Source organism: Sinocyclocheilus anshuiensis, unplaced genomic scaffold, assembly GCF_001515605.1.
Source record: "Sinocyclocheilus anshuiensis isolate Anshui unplaced genomic scaffold, SAMN03320099.WGS_v1.1 scaffold1041, whole genome shotgun sequence".
Lineage (NCBI taxonomy): Eukaryota > Metazoa > Chordata > Actinopteri > Cypriniformes > Cyprinidae > Sinocyclocheilus > Sinocyclocheilus anshuiensis.
In genome coordinates, this window is record NW_015554134.1 from 664705 (window position 1) to 688594 (window position 23890).

Below are 23890 nucleotides of genomic sequence, written 5' to 3' on the forward strand. Positions count from 1 at the left end.
TGGAGACTACACCCCGAGGTGGTGGAGCTCCTCTGGAGGAAATTTGGCCAGGAGGAAGTGGATCTATTTGCGTCGCAGGAAACGACACACTGTGCGCTCTGGTTCTCCCTCACGCATCCAGGCTGGATGCCATGGTGTACGCTTTTCCCCCGATTGTTCTGCTCCCGGGAGTTCTGGAGAGAATACGCCGGGATGGGGTCCGTCTGTTGCTAGTAGCCCTGTTCTGGCCGGCCCGAGTATGGTTATTCGCCAAAGAAAGGATCTCCGGCGACCAAGCAGACTATGTGTAGGTGGGTGGTCGAGGCCATCTCACTAGCCTACGAGTCCTCTGGCCTCCCGTATCCTATGGGGGTCAGAGCGCACTCGACCAGGAGTATGGCTGCCTCCAAAGCTTTCAACTTGGGTGTGGCCTTGCAGGACATTTGTGCTGCGGCGGGCTGGTCCTCTCTGCACACTTTTGTCCGCTTTTATAACCTAGACCTGGTATCTAACCCAGGTTCCCAAGTTCTCTCTTCGTGATGTGCTCATGAGATACACACAGGCAGGGAGTTGGTAGTATGGCGCAGTGGGTATTCTCGTTCCCAAAGCGATTCTCGACGCAGCGTCTTGTTCCCTCGGGGAACCATGGTTACATACGTAACCTAGAGACTTTTTTTTATTATTTTATGAAAAAACATTTACCTCAGTATCTCTAGCTTACAGTTTGGACTTTTCAGTCCATCAGAGAGCAGCTTCACTCCTGAATCCTGCAGGTCATTGTTACTCAGATCCAGCTCTCTCAGGACAGAGTTTGGGGATTGTAAAACTGATGACAAACTATCACAGGACTGAGCAGTGAGATTACATAAGGAAAATCTAAACAAGAAAAACAGAGCCATTGCATACATAAAAAATCTTTACAATATGATTTTTAGTGAATAAGTTAATGCAAAATAAATTAATAAACAAAAATAAATAATAAAAGTGTTTGAAAACAAACCCCAGTATCTCCAGCTGACAGTTTGGACTTTTCAGTCCATCAGAGAGCAGCTTCACTCCTGAATCCTGCAGGTCATTGTTACTCAGATCCAGCTCTCTCAGGACAGAGTTTGGGGATTGTAAAACTGATGACAAACTCTCACAGGACTGAGCAGTGAGATTACATAAGGAAAATCTAAACAAGAAAAACAGCCATTGCATACAGAAAAAAACCTTAACAATACGATTTTTAGTGAATAAGTTGATGCAAAATAAATAAATAAATAAACAAAAACAAACCTCAGTATCTTCAGTTTACAGTTTGGACTCTTCAATCCAAGAGAAAGCAACTTCACTCCTGAATCATGAAGGTCATCGTTAATAAAGTCCAGCTCTCTCAGGACAGAGTTTGAAGATTGTAGAGCTGATGACAGACTATCACAAGACTGAGCAGTGAGATTACACCTATGTAGCCTGTGTAGAGAGAAAAAAGACAAATAGTGACACTGATGTTCTTATCAGGTAGGGTTTATAATCTGAAGCACAGAGGCAGGAGGTTTTCTAGTGAAGCCCGAGAGATTATGTTAATTGGTGTGGCGAAGAACGGATAATGTGTCTAATTCCAGAGCCTCTAGTAGCCTACTGAACAAGTGCTGAGATCAGTTTGATCAGGGGTTCATGGAGTTTATCATTGGGCAGCTGGACAATTACATGACAGGAAAGGCATCAAATCCTTTTATTCTTTGTTAATAGCTGAGGAGTGTTCCAAAAATTTTCCTCTCCAGCTATATAGTAGCAACAGATATGAGCTTACAAAAGCACTTCCTGCAAATTTAAACTAGCTAAAGATCTTTTCCATAGTTTCAATGATCATTTTAGTTTTATCCATGGGCGTCGGAACCATTGTATATGGGTGGGACAAGACCCACCCACTTTTTTTATTGAACCCACTCATTTTTACCATCTCTAATTCAGCTCATATGCTTGTTCACTTTTCAGAGCGACGTCAGTTAAATCCATTCCACTTGAGGAATACCCTAATAAATTAAACTCCATTCTGCGTTTTAGCTACAGCCTTGACTTCCACGCTGCTGCTTCCTTAAATCCATTCCACTTGGTTCTTTCAGAGTCCATATAAATTAAACTCCATTCCGTGTTTTCACTGCTCGCGCCTGCTGCACTCCCGATACACAGAAAGATAAATAAAGCATCGTAGCATATCTGCTGCTCAGGTGGGTCTGGCTGTGTGCTCACATACTGTCACTAAACAAGCTGCTATTTAAGAGAATGCTCATCATTTGTTCGCCTGTTGCTTTTAAAGGCATCATATAGTCTTTGTTGCAGCATTGAATTACAGTTACACTTACACTATGTTGGACCCACCCACATTTTTGTTGCTTCTGACGCCCATGGTTTTATCCCATATACACATTTTCTTGTCCATTCCAGTGCTAAATATTTATGGATCACAATCTTTGGTGTTGGTTGTGTCACTGGTGTTTCATTGTGTCATTGGGGTTACATCAAGAGATGAGACACTGGGCTTCAGCTTACTAACAATATCTTGTAGTGTGGAAAGGGAAATCATTTCAAATTGGATCAAAACTACAGGACTAATATTCCACAAAGAAATTAAGAAACATTTTAAACATACAGTATGAGATGACGTAACCATGATGTTATTTACAGAGGGTTTCACAACAGTGTTTTTAGTGCTAAAGAGAGTTCTTGGGTTTTTGCAGCTCCTCTTAATGAGGTCAGTGGAAATGTTTGACTTTGCCATCTTACTACTTTCTCATAATAAGATGAAGAGTCCCTTGGTATCTCATATGATACCTCAAGTTGTTTTCCATTTTCTCTTCACCCTTCTGTCAGAGTTAGCCAGTGTTCAGACTTAGGTTTATGGTGTTTTGCCTTTAATGAAGCAATTTCATCTGGAATGATTATACAAGCTAAAAGGTCAAAAGTCAGGCATGAAACTACAATACTTTATTCACTAAACACTTCAAATGAAACTTATTTTCAATGAAACATCAACATTAACTACAGCTAACCTTTGTTAATTTTTAATAAGAACTTTTGTAGCTGTATGAAAGATAAGTCAAACTGGTTTGTAATGAGTAAAGGATGTAATGATTATTTGTAGCAACCTGTGTGTGTTATTTCAAGAGAGCACCATAAATGTGTTGTTTTACTTTTATACTTTATATTCATTTATTCGTCTTTTTTTCCATCCATTTATAATCACTTGTCATTTAATTATTTTATTATTCTATTTAATTATGTAATCATTTATAATAATTATTCAAACTATTTTTCTTATTTATGTGTTTGCTTCTGTTTCTTGTGTTTCCTTTCAGTTTAGTCTTATTAATCCCCTTGTTAGTTTCCTAGGTTTCTAATTAATCCCACCTGTGTTTAGTTAAGTTCTAAGTGTCGAAACGCTCACTGTTTTCTTAATTCCTTCGTCAGAATGTTGTGATTTAGTGGTGATTCAGAACACAGAAGCACGGCTCATTTATTGTTCCTTGGTGGTGGAATTATAGCTTTTTTTGTAACTTAATACTTGTTAATTTCACAAATAATGCCAAAATTAAAGTTAAGAGATGTGTTTAACAATATGCTATAATCGAATGTGACCAACTTTGTGGAGTTTAAATGTAATTTACCCACCATGTGCATAGCATGGCTGACAACATATTTTTGACTAAAATGTGGTTGAATCTCTTATTTCTGTTTGCCCTTTTAGACACATGTATAAATGCCCACTGTGGCCAGAAGATATATCTCTCTTCTTGTTGTGTTATAGAAATAAAACGTAACGTAATGAAACGTAGTTCTCCGTGTCCGCCTGTGATTTGAGTGATGATGGTTAAAAACATGACATGCATACAACTTATTTCACCTTTTACAATTACTCACTCTGGTTATGTAATTATTTTTTTTTATTAGCATTAGTACAGTAGTTATGCATATGATTTGACCGTGCTTTCATTAAAGAGCAAGATAATGACTATACATAATGATAGAGAGATAAAGATTTAAACATGGATAAATGAAACTACACTGAACAAAATTATAAACGCAACACTTTTGTTTTTGCCCCCATTTGTCATGAGATACATGCATATGGGGCCCAATGAAGTCACACCTAGGCTACCTAACTGGGACCCAACTGTTTGTCCTCAGTTTTCATGAAGGCACCGCCTGGGTTGTTCTAATGGGCTGATAAAATTAATGCTGGGTACACACTAAAAGATTTTTAAAATCTTATAAGATTTTCATGGGGTCGGTGGGCATGTGACATAACCGGTGTTGCGGCTTAACAACGGTATCACCGTCAGCACCGTTTATCGGCAAGCCTAGTGTGTACCCAGCATAACACTACTGAGTGCTTATATAATCCACACTGCATAGTCTTAAAAGAAACCCTAAAGCAAACAAATGCTACTGATACATTCACATTACAATATACAAAGGGTATAGTTATGAAACAGTAAATGAGAGAATGTTAAAGTCAAACCTCAGTATCTCCAGCTGACAGTTTAGACTCTTCAGTGCATCAGAGAGCAACTTCACTCCTGAATCCGTCAGGTCGTTTACACTCAGGTCCAGCTCTCTCAGATTGGAGTTTGATGATTGTAAAGCTGAACACACAGTTTCACAGTGCTGAATAAAAGGCCAACATCCTGCAATTCTGTAACAAAGAATAACATGCAATGAGGAGATGGATGGATAAAGTCATGTTTTCTGTATTCTGTGCATAACAATAAAATATTACTTTTATTGATCACATATCTAATATCCTATGCAAAATATCCTAATATCCTATGTTTGTTGGCAACATTCATTCATGAAGTGCTTTATGTCTAACGGAAATGTATCTGTTATGCATTTACACTGAAACAGGATGAACATAGATTGTCTCTCAAAGCAATGACATTTTTTGTGCAAGGATTCTTCACTGGTCATCAAGGCACACTTTGACATTAACGTTCACACAAACCTCAACAATGGAAACAATAAAACATTCAGATAAACATCAACTTTGAACATCACAAAAGAACTGCAATGCATGCTGGGAGCCATGGATGAGTTTTGTACTATGGAAGCGCCCATCATGACCTGCAGCGTGATAATTTTTGTTGATGGTCACCGTTGTTGAGTTTCACAAGCTGATTGTTGATGTTTGTGCATGTTTAATGCAGTACTTCAGTAATGCAGTGACTTTTCGTGCACAGCAATATCATCAGATTATTGTCAGATTACAATCATCCTTCAGATTATCTGATTGTCACAACACTGCTGGATCTCATGCTGTATCAGACTGTAGCATAAAATTTAAGTGTGTTCATGACACAACCCACCTATAATCATCGATTAAACTTTGCATGATATCATTCGATCAAAAAGCTGCTTTTTAAAGTAATGCATTACATTTTTGCGTTTCTCCATAAAAGTAACTAATTGTATTACTTAGTTACTTTTTATGGAACTTTTGCATTACTTTTTGTGACCTGGGCTTGGCTAGCTTAGGCTATTTGTTTTTTAATAACAAAAAAACAAGTTATATTTTTGGTATATTTATGTATATCAATTTCTCTCAACATGGGACAGGTGACACATCAGTCAATAAAAGGGAAAACAAAGGAACTTATTTGTTACAGTTATTCAGTTGTAAATTTAAAAGTAATGTGTTACTTTACTTTAATAATAATACTTTAATAGTAAAAGTTACAGATATTCAGTTGTAAATTTAAAAGTAATGTGTTACTTTACTTTAATAATAATACTTTAATAGTAATTAGTAATCTGATTATGTAACTCATTACTTGTAATGTGTTACTCAAACACTGTTTCTATTTGCTTGCTTTGGAAAACTAGTATAAAGGTCACACACACCTGACAATCATATATAGGTGCATATGATCAAAAAAGAAGAAATCCCACACTCTAAAACTTGCATACAAGTTTCTGGAGCAATTCTTATTTGTTAGCGGTGGCACAGCAACTGTGGCGACTGGACATGACGTCTCCGTTCCCTCCTTCAGGGAACGAGGGTTACATACGTAACCGAGACGTTCCCTTTCAGTCGGTCGCTCTCCACGTCATGTCGGTGATGACCGACGAATTGGGATCCCTACCAACGCACCACAGGTGTTGCCCCCTCCAGTGCCCTGTGTAGGCCCGTTGACCCTTCCTATAAGGCAGATGATAGGACCGGGCTCTACACAGAGAAGATTGACCACTGCTGTTCCTCGCAACCCAACAGTAGGACTTGGAAAACAATGGGAAAGCATGCCCTATCCATTTGGAAGGGGCATGCTGCGGAGTCACCTCCTCCCAGAGGGGGTTAAGTGACATTTACTCACGTGGAGTAACCCCGTAGGGCCCTACTGCACATGGAAGTCTCTGAGATGGCTCAGGCTGCATCATTTAGAGACAGCAGAACGTGGTCTGCCAGGGGAACACGGCCCTAGTAACTGTACTGTGGGCATACACATATGGGATCCTAACAGGGTCAATCATATGGGCACTAGCCTCGCACCAGATTTCAGGAATTCATTGGCTGAAAGGCCTGGCGCCGGATGCTCCGCCACGTCTGGCCACCGGAGTGCTGGAGGACTCGACAGGGTTTTCCCGGTTAGGGAACTCTCTGGAGAATCAGGTGTTAAGGACGCCGCAAGCAGACTCTGAACCGGGCCTCTCAGTGCCACTACCCATTTGAGGTGAGAACACAGGAGGAAACCGTCTCGACACGTAGGCTATAGAACCTCGCGAACGTGTTAGAAGTCGCCCAGCCCGCAGCTCTACAAATATCTGCTAGCGAGGCACCACGAGCCAGCGCCCAGGAGGATGCGACACCCCTAGTGGGTGAGCATGCAGCCTGAGCGGGCAGGGCACACCTTGTGCTTCATAGGCCAAGGAGATGGCATTCACTATCCAGTGGGCCATCCTCTGCTTGGAGACAGCCTTCCCCTTCTGCTGTCCACCATAACAGACAAAGAGCTGCTCTGAGTTCTATCCATGTACTGTCGCAGTGTGCGTACAGGACAGAGCAAAGCTAGGGCTGGGTCTGCCTCCTCCAGGGGCAGCGCTTGCAGGTTCACTACCTGGTCCCTGAAGGGAGTGGTAAGAACCTTGGGCACATAGCCAGGCCAGGGTCTCAGTGTTGCACTGGAATCAGCCGGCCCAAACTCAAGGCACGATTCGTCGAACAAAAATGCCTGCTGGTCCCCCACCCTCTTGATCGAGGCCAATGCAATCAGGAGTAGGGTTTTCATAGAAAGAAACTTCAACTCGACTGACTCCAAAGGCTCGAAGAGGGCAGTTTGTAGGGCTCTTAGCACCAATTCCAAATCCCAAGAGGGTAGGGAGGAAGGCCTAGGAGGATTTAACCTCCTGGCCCCCCCAAGGAACCTGAGGACCAGATCGTGCTTCCCCGACCGACCTCCCCTCTATGGGGTCGTGGTGGGCGGAAATAGCAGCAACGTAAACCTTAAGGGTGGAGGGGGACAGCCCTCGCTCCAACCCAAGCTGCAAGAAGGAAATCACGCCTCTGATTGAATATCTCCGGGGGTCCTCCTATTGAGAGGAACACCATTCGACGAACAGGTTTCACTTCAGCATATAGGCCCGTCTTGTGGACGGAGCTCGTGCTGAAGCGATAGTGAGAGCTACCTCCTGGGGTAGGTCACCTAGAACCTCTTCGTCCCGTCCAGGGACCGCACATGGAGTTTCCACAGGTCCGGACGCGGGTGCCAGAGGGTACCCCGTCTCTGAGAAGCAGATCCTTCCTCAGAGGAATCGGCCAGGGAGGGGCTGTCGCGAGGAGCATGAGTTCCGGGAACCAGGTCCTGCTGGGCCAATATGGAGCCCCTAAAAAGACCTGCTCCTCGTCCTCCCTGACCTTGCACAGTGTCTGTGCGAGCAGGCTCACTGGGGGGAATGCATATTTGCGCAGACCCCGGGGCCAGCTGTGTGCCAGTGCATTCGTGCTGAGCGTTGCCTTGGTAAGGGAGTAGAACCAATGGCAATGGGTGGTTTCTGGAGATGCAAACAGGTCTACCTGAGCAACTCCGAACCGACTCCAGATCAGCTGGACCGCCTGGGGATGGAGTCTCCACTCCCCTGGAAGTGCTGCTTGTGACAGCTCGTCGGCTGCCCGATTGAATACTCCTGGGATGTGGATGGTGCGAAAGACCTCAGATGCTTCTGACTCCAGAGGAGGAGGTGGCGGGCGAGTTGCGACATGCTACTGGAGCGTAAACCGCCTTGCCGGTTGATATACGCAATGGTCGCAGTATTGTCTGTATGGACCAGCACGTCCCTGCCCCAAAGGCTCCCTGAGGTGGCTCAGGGCAAGGCGCACTGCCAGCAACTCGAGACAATTGATATGCCAACGCAGTTGGGGCCCCGTCCATACCCCTGACACTGCGTGCCCATTGTACGTGGCTCCCCAGCCGGTGGCCGAGGCATCCGTGAACACCACAGCATGCCTTTATACCTGTTCCAGGGGCACTCCTGCACGAAGGAACAAAGGATCTGACCATGGGCTGAAGGTTCTGTGGCAGGCCAGTGTAATCTGAACCCCGGTGAGTACCGCGTAGCCATGCCCAACTCGGGACTCGGCCATGGAGCCAGTGCTGAAGCAGTCTCATATGGAGCAGACCGAGCGGAACTACCACCGCAGCTGCAGCCATATGCCCAGGAGCCTCTGAAAGAATTTCAGTGGGACCACCGTCCTGCCTGATAAAATCTTGAGGCAGTTCAGCACTGACTGAGCATGTTCCTGGGTGAGGCATGCTGTCTGGCTGACCGAGTCCAACTCCATGCCAAAAAAAGAGATCCTCTGTGTTGGCACGAGTTTGCTCTTTTCCCAGTTGACCCGAAGACCCAACTGGCTGAGGTGTCTGAGCACCAGGTCCCTGTGTGCGCACAACTGATCCCAAGACTGTGCTAGTATAAGCCAATCATCGAGATAGTTGAGGATGCCTGAGGGGAACAAGATCCCCCTCCGCAACCTTCGTGAAGACAAGGGGAAACAGGGACAGCCCTTAAATGTTTAAATGTATGTGGCAGCAGGACAGGCTGACAATGGCTGTGTTGCAGGCTTACCAAGCAAATCTGCCGAAGGACCTGGACCAGGAGCAGGGGCTTTCCCCTGAAGCGGTAGCTGAGCTGCACCACACTTTAGATTTGGCTCTCTGCGCCACAAAAAAATCCGCTGCCATGATTGGTTGCTCAATGGCAGCGATGGTGGTCAAGGCTGAACTTGGCCAACATTGGAGAAAAAGAAATCTTTCTCCTTGATGCACCAGTTCTGCCTTCTGAGGTTTTTTGTACATCCGTTGAAAAGTTGGTCGAGAAGTTCAAGGAGGTAAATGAGCAGTCAGCAGCATATAAGACATTTATATAGCGCTGGTCTAGGTCCACACTCCAATCCTCTAGGGCAGGGGTGTTTAATTCAGTTCCTGGAGGGCCACTGTCCTGCAGAGATTAGCTCCAACCCTAATTAAACACACCTGAACCAGCTAATCAAGGTCTTCAGGGTTACTAGAAACTTCCTGGCAGGTTTTTTGTAGCTAGTTGAATAGCGAGACTTGTTTGAGTATGAGCCAGTCGTCGAGATAGTTGAGGATGCGCACCCCCCTGTTCTCTCAAGGGACGCGTCCTTCAGGTCGATTGCTGCAAACCAATCTTGGGGATGGATGCACTCGAAAATGTGTTTCTGCGTCAACATCTTGAATGGCATCTTGTGAAGCGCACGGTTCAAAACTCGCAGATCCAAGATCGGTCGTAACCCACCACTTTTCTTGGGCAAAATGAAGTAAGGGCTCTAAAACCCCGACCTCATATTGGCTGGAGGGACCGGCTCTATCGCGTCCTTTGCCAGCAGGACTGCGATTTCCGCATGCAAGACAGGGGCATCGACAGCCTTGACTGAAGTGAACCGGATGCCCCTGGACCTGTGATGGCAGGGGGCGGGGTCTGGGTGCGAAGTGTAACACTCGCCTGATTCCTCGTTGTGCGGCATTGTTGTGTACAGGCCTTGCCTGGTTCCACAAATGGGCAGGAGTGGTGCTCTTGGGCAACCCACTGCTGCCCGCTGGCGAGAGAGGAGGAAAGAAGTGATCCTGTGATGCACGGTTCACCACTTTCCTCCTCTTGAGACCCAGAGACAGAGGAAACTGCTCTTCTATAGAAGTCTTTGGTACCGCTGGCTGCTGTGCCTGCGGCGGAACAAAAACTAAATGAAACAAAAGATGCTCCATCCGGCCCTCCTCCGGGGGAGGGAGTGGTGCTGTCATGTGATAAGCAGTCTCCTCCATCTCCGGGTCGCCCATCTCAGGGCCTCTTGCACGTGCACTTGCCGCCAGCTTTGGCGGTGGCCTGGATGGGCTGGGCATCCTGCCTGCAACCGGCTCCACGACGCTGCCTGGTGGAAGGCTGCTGTGGCCATGGCGAGTGGAAGCAGTAGGTTTCCTCCGGCGCATGATGTGCTTAATCGCCTCAGTCTGCTTCTGTGCTGCCGAGAACTGCTCCACCGACGGAATGCCCGTGTACCCCGAAGTGTCCCCACCATCGAGGGTGGTGAGGACGGAGGAGCTACAAGATTTGTTTCGTTCAGTAAAAGGTGCCTTCCACGATCTTGTGAGCTCCTCATGCACCTCCGAGGGGGGTGCAGCGACCCCCACCGAGAAACCATTCATCCAGCCTCGAAGGATCGGGACGCGGTGGAGGATTCCATACGAGCCCGACATTCTTGACAGCCTGGGAAAGCATAGTGACATGACATGTGGCCAAGTATGGTGACCCATACTTGGAATTAGTGCTCTGCATTTAACCCATCCAAAGTGCACACACACAGCAGTGAACACACACACACCGTGAACACACACCCGGAGCAGTGGGCAGCCATTTATGCTGCGGCGCTTGGGGAGCAGTTGGGGGTTCGGTGCCTTGCTCAAGGGCACCTCAGTCGTGGTATTGAAGGTGGAAGAGAGCGCTGTACATTCACTCCCCCCACCTACAATCCCTGCCGGTACGAGACTCGAACCCGCAACCTTTGGGTTACGAGTCCGACTCTCTAACCATTAGGCCAAGACTTCCCGTCATCTAGCCGTCATCTCTGGGTCTGGCTCAGACAACGCTACCACACCTGAAGGGGGCAACACAACCGGGCCATCATCCCCGGAGAGAGTTCACCCTCCGATGCAGCACCGTGACTCCCCTCACGGGCCTGTAAGTATTCATCAGGCCTAACTGGCAGTGCTTACAGAGCTTGTGGGGAGGCGCCTTCTGCCCTCCACGCCATGGCGTTACTGCAGGTCCATCAAGCCAAAGCCCTGAGAGACCTGTACGAGGATGGCCACATCTGAGTAATAAGTCTTTTATGAAACTCCGAGATGGTCATGTCCCCACAAGAAGAACATGCACCATCCACGAACGCTTCCTCAGCGTGCTTAACACCCAGACATGTGAGGCAGCGATCGTGACCATCCTGAGGCGCCAGGAAACGACCACATCCAGAAACACACATGTGAAAAGACATCTTTAAAAAGACGCAATCACCCGTGTTGCTCTTTTAGAGATTGCTCTTTTAGTGCTGAAGCACGCAGGGGAGCTGGTCACTGCACACTCCTGGTGTGGCTGTCTGCACAAAGACGATTTTTTTTTCTTCTGTGAGACCGTGACCACCGCTGATGTGCCGTAACACCCGCACTCGTTCCTGCAATCACTCAAGGGAAAGAAGAGCAGTAGTGAAGCACCACCGCTCGGCTCCAAAGCGAAAGGATGAATTAATGCAGTGCACCTGCTGCCTCTTATACCCACGCTGCGGGGTGTGGCAGCCAAATGCAAAATCTGCATGCCAATGTCCATTGGTTTGTTTAGTTACACTCAAAGTGGATTGGTCACTCTGACGAGAAACTTAGTTTAGTACTCACATGCCGTGTGGCAGCCGCTTTCTGTGTGCGTGCTTTGGATGTGTGCGCTCAGAAAACTACCGCACAAGTGCTGAAAAGTGAAGCCAAAACGTTTTGATCACCCCCAGGTGGCTGGACCCAGTATAGGTCATTTTAGGTAGTTCTTAGCATGCTTATGTATGTTCAAGTGTTTTTTTTTTCTAATAAGTTTGCTTTCAATTAGTTATTTGATGCTATAAAAACGGGGTGTAGTGTCATGATTGTATTCTTGCGATTGGGTCTGCAAGAGTTTGAGCGGGACTTTGATACCGCGGTTCCACCTCACGATCACTACTGCGCAGATTCTGGCTCCAAATGACGCCATTTTCGCAAGATGACAGCGGCCATACTGAGAATGTTTTGGCTTCACTTTTCTATAGTGGAAGAAAGTGGAGACGACGCGTCATCCATCTTTTTTACAGTCTATGGTTTAAACTGATATGGCTTTAAAACGCATAATTTCAGCGCGATAGACATGATAATCAAAACCAAACAGATGTTTTTAAACAGAGTATCTGAGGTACGAGCTGTAAAGGCTCCACCCTATACTGGAAAAGGGGGCGGGGAGCAGCAGCTCATTTGCATTTAAAGATACAAGCACCAAAACAGCACGTTTCTGCCTCCACTCAAAATAGGCATTTTCAAAATGATATAATAAATTATCTGTGGGGTATTTTGAGCTGAAACTTCACAGACACATTCTGGGGACACCTGAGACTTATATTATATCTTGTAGAAAGGGCCCTTTAAATTTGAGTGGTGATGAAAAAAACACATCTATCTAAAATAAAGACACACAAATGGTAGCAGTGGGTCCAGATCTCTTTCTTTGTTTCTTCCCTGACTCTAGATCAGGGTCGTAACAGCATGAATGATGTGTGCCACAAACACATTCTTTCAGCACAATCTCTGCTTGCAGATCATTACCTGTGTGATTCTGGCCAAATTACCGTGTGTAAATTTGTCCTCCGGTTAAAGAAAACTGTAGCATTTGAAACATTTGAAACTTATGTGTGTAAAGGTTACACAACTGAGGTTTAGTTAGTGTAATACTGTTTTGTGCAGACCTCGCATGCATTTCTCTATTACTGTGTGTTTCTGGATTTGTTGTGTGCTTGTGTGAGTTTAGTAGATCATGCGACTGTTTTCACTCTACATGTGTCTCATGAATGGAAACGCAAACTCTCTTTGGGCTACGCAACTTTATTTTTAGACAGATTTTTAAAAAGCTTTGTCCATATCAAATTTTCAGTTATCACATCTGTTTGAGTGATTCTTGGAGAAATCACATTTTTGTTCAGTTAACTCTATGGCTCAAAACTTTGTGAATAACAGGATCTCTTTTGTTTTTATTGCAGCACTGTTTCCTCTTTTTTTATCTAGTTTTCATATTTCTTTGAAAAAAAAGTATTTTAATATTAAGTAATACTTTGTTTGGAGTATTAAATTAAGAATTATTAATGTGAGACGATTGTAAACATGTTTCCCACACAGCTGTGCTTTTACTGTCTGCTTTCAACTGCTTATATTCTGCTTCAGTGCTCATATGAGAAATAAATTACTTTTATATAAATAATAAAACCAGGGTTATGATTTTATAGATTAGTTTGAGTCACAGCTACAGACTAATTTGATTCTTCTGTAATTACATGAATGAATGAATGAATGAATACTTACAGAGCTTTTCTGCAGTTGATCACAGCTGGTATCAGTCTTTTTCTTCCCTCATCTGATGTGTTGAATTTAATGAGATCAAGCTCATCCAGCGGCTCCTCTAACATCTGAAGCATGTAGGTGATTGTTGAGCAGTGAGCAGGAGAGAGTTTCTTTCCTGAGTGTTTGTCTGATTTCACAAACTCCTGAATCTCTCTGGACAGAGTCTGATCTTTCACTTCCAGCAGACAGAGGAACAGATTGATGGAGCTGTCATCTGATAGTTTCATGTTATAGTCATCTGTCTTGATCTTGTCTTTAATGTACAGTGTTATTGTCTTGATGCTATTTGAGCTGTTCTCTGTACGTGTCAGTAGATCCTGTAAGAGTCTCTGATTGGACTCCAGTGGGACACCCAGCAGGAACCGCAGGAATAGATCCAGACGTCCATTCTCACTCTTTAAAGTTTTATCAACTGCTGATTTTAGCAGCTCATACAGAGAGTTTTCCTCAGATCTGTACCTCTCAAGTTTATCATCCAGAAACAACTTCACTGGCTCCATGTTCTTCATTAAATAGAGGTAAAACACATGGAAAGCAGCGAGAAACTCCTGAACGCTCAGATGAATGAAGCTGTAGACTTTCCGCTGATGAATCAACAATCACTTCTCTGTTGGACTGCAGGAGTTTTTCTGGATCTCTCTCATCATACTTCTGATTCCTTATGTTGATCTGAATTAGCAGGAAGTGGATGTACATTTCAGTCAGAGTTTGAGGGATTTCTGCACTCAGATCTTCTTCCAGGAGCTTCTGAAGCACAGTGGATGAGATCCAGCAGAAGACGGGGATGTGGCACATGATGTGGAGGCTTCTTGCTCTTCTGATGTGTGAGATGATTCTGCTGGCTTGATGCTGGTCACTGATCCTCTTCCTGAAATATTCCTCCTTCTGAGGATCATTGAATCCATCAATTTCTGTCAGACGGTTGATGTATTCGGAGGGGATCTGATGGGTTGCTGCTGGTCTGGAGGTGATCCAGATGAGAGCAGAGGGAAGCAGCTCTCCTTTCATGAGCTTTGACATCAACACAGCCACTGATGAAGTCTCAGTCACATCACAAACGTTCTGAGTGTCTGAAAACATCAGTGTGATTCTGCTTTCATCCAGACCATCAAAGATGAACACAACTTTACACTCCTCATAAATCAGTGAGTCCAGATTTTGAAGTTCAGGATGAAAGTCCAGCAGAAGTCTGTGAAGACTGTACTGATGATCTCGGATCAAGTTCAGCTCTCGAAAAGGAAGCACAAACATGAAATCCTGTGTGTAGATCCTGTTCAGGAGGCTTTCATTCTCCTGGAATTTCAGTCCCTCAAACAATCTCTCATACTTCTTCTTCATGCAGGTTTTGTGCTGGTCTTTGACTCTCTGTAGTTGATCATCTGGTTGGTGGGAATCCTGCTGCAGGTCTCCAGTCTTATCATCTCTATCCACACAGCAGAAACAAGAACAACAACACAATCAATGAATGAGTTTGAGCTGAAAGATCTTTTAGTAAAGCCACGTGTCTCATTTTCTGAACCAGCTGAAACAGAATAAATGTCTCTGGTTACTTGACAATAACCCTGTTCCCTGAAAAAGCGAGAATGAGATGCTGTGTTTCAATAATGCTAATGAGAACATTCTTTGTTCGACCGGTTGTGAAGCACGTGTGTCAAACAGGCCAAGAATTGGCTTAAATAAACTCGGAAGGTGACGTCATTTGATTACATGCACCTGCGGGGTTATAAATAGATGTGAAACGGACACACCTTCAGGTTATACCTTTGTCTGAAAGGACATCCAGGCACACCTATAGTGCGGCATTGAGGCGCAGCATCTCGTTCCCGCTTTTTCAGGGAACAGGGTTACAGTCAAGTAACCCGAGATGTTCCCTATCAAAAGCTACTCTCGTTTCTGCGTTTCAATAATGCTAATGGGAACGAGAATACCAACGTCACCACACTGGTAGTGTCTGGACCCCCCAAGGTTGTGTAGTGCGTGCGCACAAACATTGAAGAGGTCTCAGACACGACTCTAGGATGTTGACTCAAGGACATGCGAGCCCAGAGTATCATGGACATCCAAACTGTAGAATCTGACAAATGTGTGCGAAGAGGACCAGCCTGCCGCATCACACACTTGCTGCAAAGGGACTTGCTGCATTTGAGGGCATAACTTCTTCTAGTGGAAGGAGCCCTAGCACTTACAATAGTTTGTACTACATTGGCTGGAAGCCCAGCATCTCTTAGTTGGTCCCCCTCAGGGGCCAGACATGAAGGTTCCAGAGCTCGGGCTGGGGATGATATACTGTCCCCTTCGCCTGAGATAGAAGATTTCCCCTGACTGGAATCGCCCATGGCGAGCCGTTAAGGAGGGATATTAGATCTGAGAACCACACTCTGGTCGGCCAACGCGGCGCTATCAGTAAGAGGCGAGACCCTTGTTGACGGACCTTGGCCAGGACTCCCGGGAGCAGAGCGATCGGGGGAAATGCGTAAAGATGCAGTCTGGGCCACATATGGGCCATTGCATCCAGACCCAGTGAGCTGGAGGAGTCAGAGAGAAGTAGAGGGAACATTGTGCTGTCTTCTGTGACTTTGTTCTGTGACTTTGTTAGGGTTATAACTTTGTTATAGGAGACATTGATGTCAAATATGGTTCATTCTGTGTTACTGACTCTGATGTTAAATAATGTCTAACCCTCATTTTACTGCAGCAGTTCAATCTGCTGCATGTTTGCACTCACACAGGGTCAGAGTTCACCGTTTCATCACTGATGTTTCACGAGTTCGCCTGCCCATCCAGTCCTGAAGGTAAATGGTAAGCAAACTTGGCTTGCTGTCCTCAACGGAGGCTCGAACCCGAGGCTCGGCTTGAGCTCCGAGTTCAACTCCCCAAAAAGTGTTTACAAAGGACAGCAAGCTGGGCAATCAACTGTGAGTAGTTTGGTGATAAAAGTAGAGAAATCTTTAATGGACTCAATCCCTCTCCCCCAAAGAATGGGCAGAATACATCTCACTGTTGCGGCGATGGGGAAATATAAGGCGGGTGAGGGGCTAACAAATGAGAGGGCTCCTGTAGGAGAGGAGTGAGAAATCACTGCTGCGGCAGTGATGTAAGAACAAAAATTGTAGTATTTTAGTATGACATCTGCTGTGGGAGAAATCAATGCTGTGGCAGTGAGAAATAGAGTTTAGTATGATATCTGCTGCAAGAGTGGTGGGGGAAATCATTGCTGCAGGGGTGAAAAATAGAATTTAGTATGATATCAGCTGTGAGAACAGTGGGAGAAATCACTGCTGCGGCAAAGAAGTATTAAGTGATTTGACAGGGAAAATCACTGCTGTGGCAGTAAGAAATAACAGAGTTGATGTGAAAATGGTGGAAAAACAGTGACGGACCTTATGAAAGTGAGGAGGGGGTCCAAGATGTCCAGTTGCTTGAAGGAAATCCTGTGCTGGGTGGAAGGCTCACAGCACTCAGCTGAGGCAGTATGAGCTCTGGGGCAGTGCGGAAATTCTGCTATTGCTGAGGAATTAAATGGCTGGGGTGACAACCAGGGATGGGAGAAGCGGGTTCGATAGAGGTGTCCTCTGCAGGAGGACGTCGACAGGCTTAATTTCCCTTGTTATGAGCTGAAAGTGGAACCGGATCAGGAGGGTCTTTGTGGAGCATTCTTCGTTGGAGGTGAAGTGCTGGGGTTTGCCAAGTTGGGACGCTGTTCAAGGGACAGGGCGGGGACAAATGCCAGAAGAATTGTCATCTCACCTGCGCTTAAAGGTCACTGATCCATCACTGAAGTTATGGGGATCTAGCATGGATCTCTCACTCCTCATAGACACACAGCTGGGCTCTGGAGGTGCTGCTCTCTTGTTCTCAGTGTCACTAGAGAAACACATCAGTAATTCACATTATTTCTCTTTCTCACTGATGTTTATGATTCTTATAATCCTGTCTCTTGTCTCCAGCACTGGTTATCATCTCACCTGGGGTTAAAGGTCACTGATCCAGCACTGAAATGTAGGGGATGTGGCATGGATCTCTCACTCCTCATAGACACACAGCTGGGCTCTGGAGATGCTGCTCTCTTGTTCTCAGTGTCACTAGAGAAACACATCAGTAATTCACATTATTTCTCTTTCTCACTGATGTATATAATTCTTATAATCCTGTCTCTTGTCTCCAGCACTGGTTATCATCTCACCTGGGGTTAAAGGTCACTGATCCAGCACTGAAATGTAGGGGATGTGGCATGGATTGATCACTCCTCATAGATACACAGCTGGGCTCTGGAGGTGCTGCTCTCTTGTTCTGATAGTGAACATCATCCTTCTCTCTCTCCTCATAGAGATTCATTTTAGAGCCAGTGATCTTCTGTCTCCTTAAATATGTTCAGTTCTGCATTTGGACATACAATGACATACAACTCTCATCTTTAGACAAACTGAAAAATAAAACATTTGCCTTCAAGTTCTGGGGCCGTATTCACAAAACATCTTAAGGCTAAAAGTAGCTCCTAACTTGCCGATTTAGGGAGATGGTCCTCACTGCAGAACACAAGATCCAGGGGGCGAGGTTGGATCCAGATCCAACTCCTCCCACCTTACATATACCTAAACCTACCCGTCTCCACCCCCTGATCCCTAAACCCACCCATCTCCACCCCCTAGATGTGGATCCAACCACGCCCCCTGGATCTTGTGTTCTGCAGTGAGGGGCTCCTGGATTTAGGAGAAACTCTTAGAATAAATGGGCTCTAAGAGTATTTCACAAAGCGTTTTAAAACTAAAATCAGCTCCTAAATCTGTGAAAAGTGAGGTGTATTCAAGAGGACTCCTACTGTAAATCACTGAGACCAAATCATAAACAGTCCTGAAATGGCTGTTGCCATCAATTCATATCACAACATAAACATTTTAGAAACATTTCACAATGATTTGCCTTTAATTTAATATTTTCATGTACAAGCTGGGCAAGAGGTAACAGCTGCTCTTGCATCCAGTTTGGTTTTCTTTTGCGTTTGCATGTCTTGCTATCAGCCATGATTATTCTAGTCTGTTATTTAAAAGGCTGTGTATATGCATATCCACTAATTGTTCACGAGATGCTGGCATGTAAGAGCATGACAATTGGCCAAACATATACTTGTTTAATTAGTGACACTTAACCTACATTTTAAAAACTTTTTTAAATATGGCAACATTTTTATTTTAAAATCTTTATTTGAATATTGGAACATGATACTCCTACAATATTTCTGAGACTAAATGACTGACAGAGACTCATCCCCTCTCAGCCAATCACAGTGGGCAGAGTGAGTAAGCTTGATGACATCATTCATAGCAACAAGCTCAACCCCGCCCTTTCTCTTGGCTTAAGATTTCTCCAAATTCCTTGGTAAAAGTTGGTTTCAGCAGCTTTGTGAAGAGCTTTTAAGAGGAAACTCAGCTAAGAACTTTTACGGCTATTTAGGAGAACTCTTAGTGCTAAGATAAAATGTGTTGTGAATACGGCCCCTGATCTAACAGTATTTAAAAGTGCTTGTGTGATCACAGGCGCTGAGAGAAACCCTGCGTCCCAATGTTCAAACTATCCTTCCTAAATAGTATGTGAGATTAGAATAAGTGTGTCCCAAAGCATTGTATGTTGAAAGCCAGAAGTCCCCGGATGGTCTACTATTTCAGGTATATTTTTGAAGTGTGGATCCGTGCATACTCTGATGGGTAATATTACCCACAATCCATTGCGCTTTGGCGAAGGATTTGGTTCAGAACTACAAACACGAATAAAAAAACGTGAAAAAACTACAAACATGGCAGATATGCGCGACCGATAGTCAAGTAGAGAGGTTTAGAGAAAGGGGTTTGAGTTACTAATAATCAACATTTAACCAGGTAAAAAATATTTAATTATTCTTATCTGTGTTATATTTCATCTGCAACAGCAATGTGAACTTTTATAAACATCCGTTTGGCCATTAACTTTTAAATGCATCATTATGCAAAAAATATGAGCAGAGTTCTCTGCATAAAGACCCTCGGCTGGCAGATCAACGTGATACTTCTTTTCTCTCAGATATGGTAGGAAGTTAAATTACATGAAATGTGGAGGATGTTAACTGTGACAAGATGATTGACAGGCCAGTTTACAGTGACAGGGTGCGACAGAGAGCCCGTTAAAAACGCAATTGTATGGCATGATAGTTTGTCCCAAAGCTTGCCTACTCTTCTACTACGCACTCAAAAGTGTGTTCCTTTTCTTCACCAAAAGAGTACATACTATAAGGGCGTAGTATAAGTAGGCACATTGGGACGCAGCAAAAGAGTTGCGTCTCACATGCGTCCACTGATGATGACATCATTAAGCATGCTTAATACAGCGCTTCAACCTGGCAGCAGATCAGAGAAGGAGGCCTTTCAGCATCCCGACCCGAGAGGAGCCTTTCTTTAAACATGCTCTTTGAAAAGATTTACATTGAATAAAATGTTTCTGCTTCAGATTACAGGAAACTCTGCATTTACAGGATGAGCTGCTTCATTACTGGATACGGATCTGGTCTGGGTCCGTCCCGACACCCAAGTGGACTCTGATCTGGACTAGAGGTTGACCGACAGTGGATTTTACCGATACCGATAGCTAGGTTGGACCACACAGGCCGATATGATTAATTAGGGCTAATAATAATAGTTGATAACCAATTCAAATGGAAAGCTAATATTTTCAGATTGTATAATCCGTATGAAATGTGCACGGCCACTGTGGAGTTGACGAGTCAGTGTTGTCGAATTCATCGTTGCAGCCAAAAATACAGAGAAGAGGATTTGTTTGTACTTTTATGTATTAGAAGATCATTGTTTTCAAATAACTAAATACATAAGCTAGTAACATCAGCCAGGTTCAGTGTTTTTTATGATGAGAATGAACTGCAACCAAACTAATATGCATCAGTATGTCTGAGATCATGTCTATCCATGCTTTTACAGTTTCTAAATGTGAGCAGACTTTACATTTACATATGCTCATCACTGCCGAACCAAATGTATCGGATTACAACACAAACACGGCCTCACAGTTCATCACTTCTGTCGCTGCTTTAGTTGCTTCTTCACTTCGCACAGGATTATTTTTCTTATTAATGTGCCACAGATCACTTTTAATATTCCTCTGTGTTGCAGTAATCAAGAGAAGTGTCATCGCTGAAGAAATGGCAGACGTTCATCCTCAGACACCAGTGAACATGAGCAGCGTTTCGAGTCCAAGACAGTGGACAGTCGTCTTTGCTACACTTCTGACTGAACTAGCAGCAGTTAGAGCCAGTGAGAAAGCTGTGTTTCTACTGAGGCGTTTAAAGTGAAGCTCACACAGAGTTCTGTCATCATTTCCCCCTCACGTCTCACCAAACCTCTGACTGTAGCTGTTTTCTGAGGAACTCGAAAGAAGTCACTTTGAAGAATGCTGCACATCTGTCACGTGTGGAAAACATGAGGGGAGTAAATGATTTTCATTTTTGGGTGAACTATCGCTTTAATTAGCATGCCACACACTTTAAATATTAACCATGCTGGGCACAGACACTTAATGTGATAGTGTTATCATTGTAATTAGTGCTGTAATTAGTGTAACAACATGTGCATTAATAAAATATATATATTTAATTTCATTCCGTTTGGTGCATTCGGTTAGACCTTTAGTAACAGATACTTGTATCTTATTTGATCTTTGCAGGAGCAGAAATCAAAGCTCTCTCAGATCTCACCAGATGAAGATGAAACACAACGACTCAGAGATGACGAGAGATTTGGGAAATGAGCGGCAACCAAGGAACAGTAATCACTGATTCACTCAAAAATGATCCATAGTAATTGTTAGACAGTGATTTATATGATTTTGCCAAGTAAAAAATGTGTTTAATTCAAAAACATCGTCATTTACCAATGTGTTGTTCAAAACACTTTTTAGCTTTCTAATGTTTTTTAATGTAATGTGTCAAAGTTTACAGTCCTAGTAAATGTGAGTTAATTTTTGCAAAATGTGGTGAATATTTTACTTACACTTACTATAAGCTGCTGTTAGTTTGTTTTTGCTGTAATTGTTTTGTAAATACATTTTCTTCATGTCAGCTTGATCAATTGAGTTCTTTAAAAATGGACTTTAAAATTTCATTCGTAGTAATGAGATGTTTATAGATTTGTTAAATATTTATGTCTAATAATCTATATAGTTGAAATGAAATGAAATAAACGCTTTGACTGGGTATGAATTTTAAATGAAAGATTAATGAGCCGTACAGTAGCCTAGATGTAGAAATGAAACTGGGTCGTGTCTGGCGCGCTGTGCACATCCGGCTTGAATGCGGCAGAGTCCGGAAGTGACGGCTGCGCATCTGACCCGATTGATTGACCCGGAATCGGGCATCGGCCCGTGAGAGTCCAGCCGGAACTGGCCCGAGTGTGCTTTGCTATCTGGGCAGCTTTCTGTCATTCACTTACAGTTTGATCACGGCATAAAGAGCTTTAAATAAAATCATCAAAATGACTTCAGCGCATCATTAAAGTCTCAGAAGCACAAAGTAACCAATGAGGCACATACATGAAAACAACGAGAGAAAGATGAAACACTCACCTCAGAAAATTTGTAGATCTTTCTACTTCCTGCTCTGAACTGTTGTGTTGAGTGTGTGATGTTGGGATGAATTATTTTAAATTTGGTGTTTTTTCCCCCCCTTGTGCTATTTTCCTTCCGTTCTCAAAGTTTCACGTTCGTTTTCCTAGCTCCGCTGTCAATCATCCTTAAGGGCGGGGCCAGCATGCTGACGTCAGACAGGGCTCGACGGTGTTCAAATGGAGGTTTTTGCACCTTCAGACATGTGTGTGTGTGTGTGTGTGTGTGTGTGTGTGTGTGTTTATTACATGGTGGGGTCCTCAACATGTTAGCACACTCACATAGTGGGGACCAAAAACATAGTGGGGACCAAATGCCCGGTCCCCACAATGTTTTGCTTGTAATAGGCTCTGGGGGCGTTGCTGATATGCCTAGTGCAGTTTTTTTCCTGAGCCCCACCATGAGCAAATCCCTGCTCTGAGTGTGTGAGTGTGTGTGGCAGCGTTGTAAAGGTAGGTTACCATAGTTCTACTGCAGTGTTTTACAAATGTCCTATTGTTTTACATGTAACGTTAACAAACTTTTATACATTACCCATTCAAACTACGATCAATCTGCCAAAAAAATGGTTTATACAGTTGTACTGTATTAATAACACCATGTTTTTTTTTTTTACATAAGGGTGGGTAACAAGGTCATATAAATCTAGATAAACAGGGATATTTTAAAGTTCTGAACATTTTTAAATTGCATTTGCTAGAATTAAGATTAATAATCATAAACCATAACTAAATATGAGATAAACCTAAATATACATAACCTACATGTAGAGTAAGTGCACCCATTAAGCCCACCAAAATATAAGTTTGTGTTTTTCATAGATATTGACATGGTTTATGAGAAAAATCAACAGTTAAAATGTCAGATTTATCTCTCATTTGAAAATGTATTAATTAGTTGATGTACACTTTAGAATATAAAATTAAGATTTTATGAATAAAGTATGGCATGGGCTTAATTGGTACTTCAGCACCATTCAAGACCGCATGTGTTCCAAATAAGCCCACATCATGATATATTCACAAAATATATTAAAAAATATATATTTTAAAGAAGTAAAACACCAATATATTCATTCAGTGACAGAAGTGTTTAAATTCCTTTTACTGATGTTTGCTAGCGCTCATCACCTGTACTAATAACATTTAAACCCAGCCACACAGGACATGTAAGGACTGTAAAAAGACACTAGTCAGTCAAAACTTCACCTCACCTCACATTTTTCCTTCTTTCATTTTACACTTAGCCTATATAACATAATCTACATAATCTAGTACAGTCTACTTGAAGACACTCTGAAATCTCGCTCTCTCCTGCTTAACTGAGGAAGGTCTTAGTGTTGGGCGATATGGTCATTATTCAAATCGTCATATCGCCAATCCATGAGATCGCCGATAGACGATATTGTCATGCATGGGTGGGTGGGAGCAAGAGAGAGACTCCCTGTACTTGTCATAGGCCATTTCATAACTATTTGGTGTTTTAAACCGCCCGCGCGTGAGAGAGAGAGGGAGCCTGTGGAAGCACCACGAATCTAAATAATATACTTTCAAACATACTGATAAACTAACATGTTAAATACAAAAATATTTAAAACAGCTAGTTCATAT

At 43.7% G+C, this 23890-nt stretch overlaps 2 protein-coding genes across 2 annotated transcripts in view; both read right to left on the bottom strand.

The window, feature by feature from the left end:
* LOC107670352 (NACHT, LRR and PYD domains-containing protein 12-like) overlaps positions 1-14216 on the bottom strand; it is a 24452-nt gene extending 10236 nt beyond the window's left edge. The window contains exons 1-5 of the mRNA XM_016462925.1: positions 13602-14216; positions 4481-4654; positions 1258-1431; positions 980-1153; positions 682-855 (exon numbers count right to left, since the gene is read on the bottom strand). Coding sequence (XP_016318411.1) covers positions 682-855; positions 980-1153; positions 1258-1431; positions 4481-4654; positions 13602-14149 — 1244 coding nt within the window. The 5' untranslated portion in view covers positions 14150-14216. The remainder of the gene's footprint in view (positions 1-681; positions 856-979; positions 1154-1257; positions 1432-4480; positions 4655-13601) is intronic.
* A 23-nt stretch (positions 14217-14239) lies between these two features.
* On the bottom strand, positions 14240-22350 carry LOC107670353 (protein NLRC3-like). Its single transcript, XM_016462926.1, has 6 exons — positions 22242-22350; positions 17824-18017; positions 17606-17722; positions 17388-17504; positions 14290-15063; positions 14240-14255 (listed from the first exon to the last, which is right to left on the bottom strand). The coding sequence occupies exons 2-6, from the start codon at positions 17973-17975 to the stop codon at positions 14240-14242; spliced, it is 1176 nt and encodes a 391-aa protein (XP_016318412.1). The 5' UTR covers positions 17976-18017; positions 22242-22350.
* Positions 22351-23890: the final 1540 nt, after the last annotated feature.